A 2,747-nucleotide genomic window follows, 5' to 3' on the forward strand; every position below is an offset into this window, starting at 1 on the left:
ATTATTTTTTTTATAATATGTAATATTTCTCTTTGCTTTAGAGCTGACTTCTTGAAAACCTCCTTCTAAGATTATTTGGTTGAACTTTCAACCCGTTTCCTTAGACAGAAATGGCGTGACTGATTTAGGTTTGCAGGCTGCTTCATTCAAAAACAACTTTTCAACTCTAGCAACATGGGATTTCTACAGGATTGAAATCAGGGCTTTTTACAGGCCAATCCAAAACATAGACTTTGTTATTCTTGTCTGCTTTACAATAACTTTGTTGTTTGGGATCAATATCCACCTCAAAGAATAACTTTTTTCCAAGCTTAAACTTTGAGAGATATCTTGAAATATTGCTTCAGGATTTCCTCATATTGTCTCTTCCATACAACACGGTTCATACAGGAAGGAGGAACTCTAATTTGATGCTTTTTAATGCTTAGAAATAATTTTAATGCCATCAATAAGTACCCATTACTCTCATACATATATATATACACATATATTAATAAACACGGCCAAATCCTTCATAATCTTTACCATCAACAGGCTGCAGTCATGTCCCGAATTTCTCGTTTTCCAGCCACTTACCGGTATGTTAAAATTTGCTTTTTCCCATTCTCTAGCTTTTTCTGTGCCTCAAGCTTCTGTTCCGAACATACGGCTTTACGATCAACCAGGAGCAGTTCCACGCAAACCAGTTAAATCTGATATATTTGACAATTTTTTTTCTTTTATAGAGCATTTTAAATTCCATGATAATCACGTTTAATGGATTTTAATGCCAAATAAGGCCTTAATTTAAAAAATAATAATTTAATGACTTTTAATGATTTTTAATGACCCGCAGAAACCCTGTAGCATCCTTCCCAAATCAAGGATGCTACCAAACCAAACTTCCACTGCAGGAACGGTGCTGTAAGCCTTCTAAGCTCCAAACACAGTGATGGTCACTATGGCCAAAGAGCTTTATTTGAGTCTCATCAGACCATAGTAGGCTGAAAACACTGATGTCTATATATTCACAGGATTGCTTATTGCCCGAGAAAAGTGAAGCCACCATCCGCCATGTTGGTACTCCCCACTCCCATGGAGAAGCCCAGTAAAAATGCCTACATATGAAGCACTTGGCTGCAAAAACAAGCATTTTGCCAGTTGTGGGAAGACGTTCCACAGGTTATTTCACAGTCAGTGGATGAACTAACCAAGAAAATCCACATATACGCCGATGGATCCTATAGTATAGTATGTAGCGTAACATTAGTCTGGCTATCTAGGACTGACTCGAAAAAAAATGTATATATATATATATATATATATCTCATGTGTCATAAATACATGTATATTACATGTATTTACAACATTTACACTTTTGGCACATCTGTATTATTATGCTCCTTAACACATTAATTTTGTTGTGATGGTTTTGTATAATATGTTATTTTGCATGATTTATAGACTTCATTGACTTCATAATGAGTATGCAATGCAATGTGCTTATTTTTTATTATAAGTTAAAGTAATCTACTGATGCTATGAAACAGCCAGTGTTTGTCAAAGTGATGAATTTATCTTTATTTTGCAAGTAATAAGAAACGGTAACTTGCCCTATAAGGGGTTAAATATATAAACTAAAATAAAAAATTGAGGCATAAAACGCTTTAAAGTTAAGCAGAATAAATGGTTTGCTGAACATGCTGTGTTTTCACCTCTTGCTCTCTTGCAAAGTCTTCCTGGTCGTATTCTTCCTCATCATGCTGAGTCTGAAGAGCAGCGCTGTCAAAATCAATCGACATGTTGCACTGCCTGCTTGGAAACAAAAGTAAACAGTCAGTCAACTTGCTACCCTGTTCAGGTATCCAGGAATCAGTTATCAGCTTAATAAAGATGTAAAATTTACGTAAAATCAAATTTGTGTTTTCACCAACGGATATGCATATTAATGACTTACCAGTTGAAATGCCAAAATAAATACTTGGAGGACTTTTTAAAAGCTCATTTCAGCAGCTTTAGCTGCTCAGTGCTAATCATGCTAATGTTTTCATTATAAAGCAGCGATGAGCTAAACAAATACTAAATAACGCGTCCGTGAAAAACTCGGTCACAGAGCATTAATTGTAAACGTTACATATTTAGCCAGAAAACGGTTAAGATAGTTAATACGAACATTTACTTACACGGTAACTGTAAAAATCCTAAGCTAAGCTAGCTGGCTAACTAGCCTGCTGAACATCCTCGTCACATGGACTCGCCCACTTTGAAAAGTCGCGCGCGTTAGCAGCGCCAACCCCTCCGGATGTATAAAGGAAGAAAGAATAAATCCTGAAGAACTGCTGGAACATAAAGATAACCATAAATAGTAGAATTTCACTGATTCATTCGTGTAAATTTCATCCACAGCGGAGAACAGTTACATTAAAGGCGTTTTTCCTCGCTTCTACCAGGCCAGGTTAGTATCGTTTCTATAGTAACAGTTTCCTTAGGATTATGGGTAAAGTAGTTCTTATTTGTAGTTTGTTACGGCTAGCGCTGTAGAGGCACATTGGCATTACAGTGGTTATTATATAGCGAATTTTATTCGTATTTTACGTATTTAATTGAATTTTACGTATTTTATTATTTGAATTTTTTTGAAATATCTATCTATCTAAATATGCACTAAACTATACATAGAATATCATTATATAAATCAGTCACCATACACAAAATTCCTTGGTGTTAAATTTGTGATTTTACTGGATTAACTAAAGTTGACAGTTTTC

At 35.1% G+C, this 2,747-nt stretch overlaps 1 protein-coding gene across 1 annotated transcript in view; it reads right to left on the reverse strand.

Moving 5' to 3' along the window:
- cep152 (centrosomal protein 152kDa) overlaps nt 1-2,385 on the reverse strand; it is a 32,888-nt gene extending 30,503 nt beyond the window's left edge. The window contains exons 1-2 of the mRNA XM_015378981.1: nt 2,163-2,385; nt 1,695-1,791 (exon numbers count right to left, since the gene is read on the reverse strand). Of these exons, the coding sequence (XP_015234467.1) occupies nt 1,695-1,781 (87 nt within the window). The 5' untranslated portion in view covers nt 1,782-1,791; nt 2,163-2,385. The remainder of the gene's footprint in view (nt 1-1,694; nt 1,792-2,162) is intronic.
- Nucleotides 2,386-2,747: the final 362 nt, after the last annotated feature.

The sequence above is a fragment of the Cyprinodon variegatus genome, unplaced genomic scaffold (assembly GCF_000732505.1).
Source record: "Cyprinodon variegatus isolate N-32 unplaced genomic scaffold, C_variegatus-1.0 Scaffold183, whole genome shotgun sequence".
Lineage (NCBI taxonomy): Eukaryota > Metazoa > Chordata > Actinopteri > Cyprinodontiformes > Cyprinodontidae > Cyprinodon > Cyprinodon variegatus.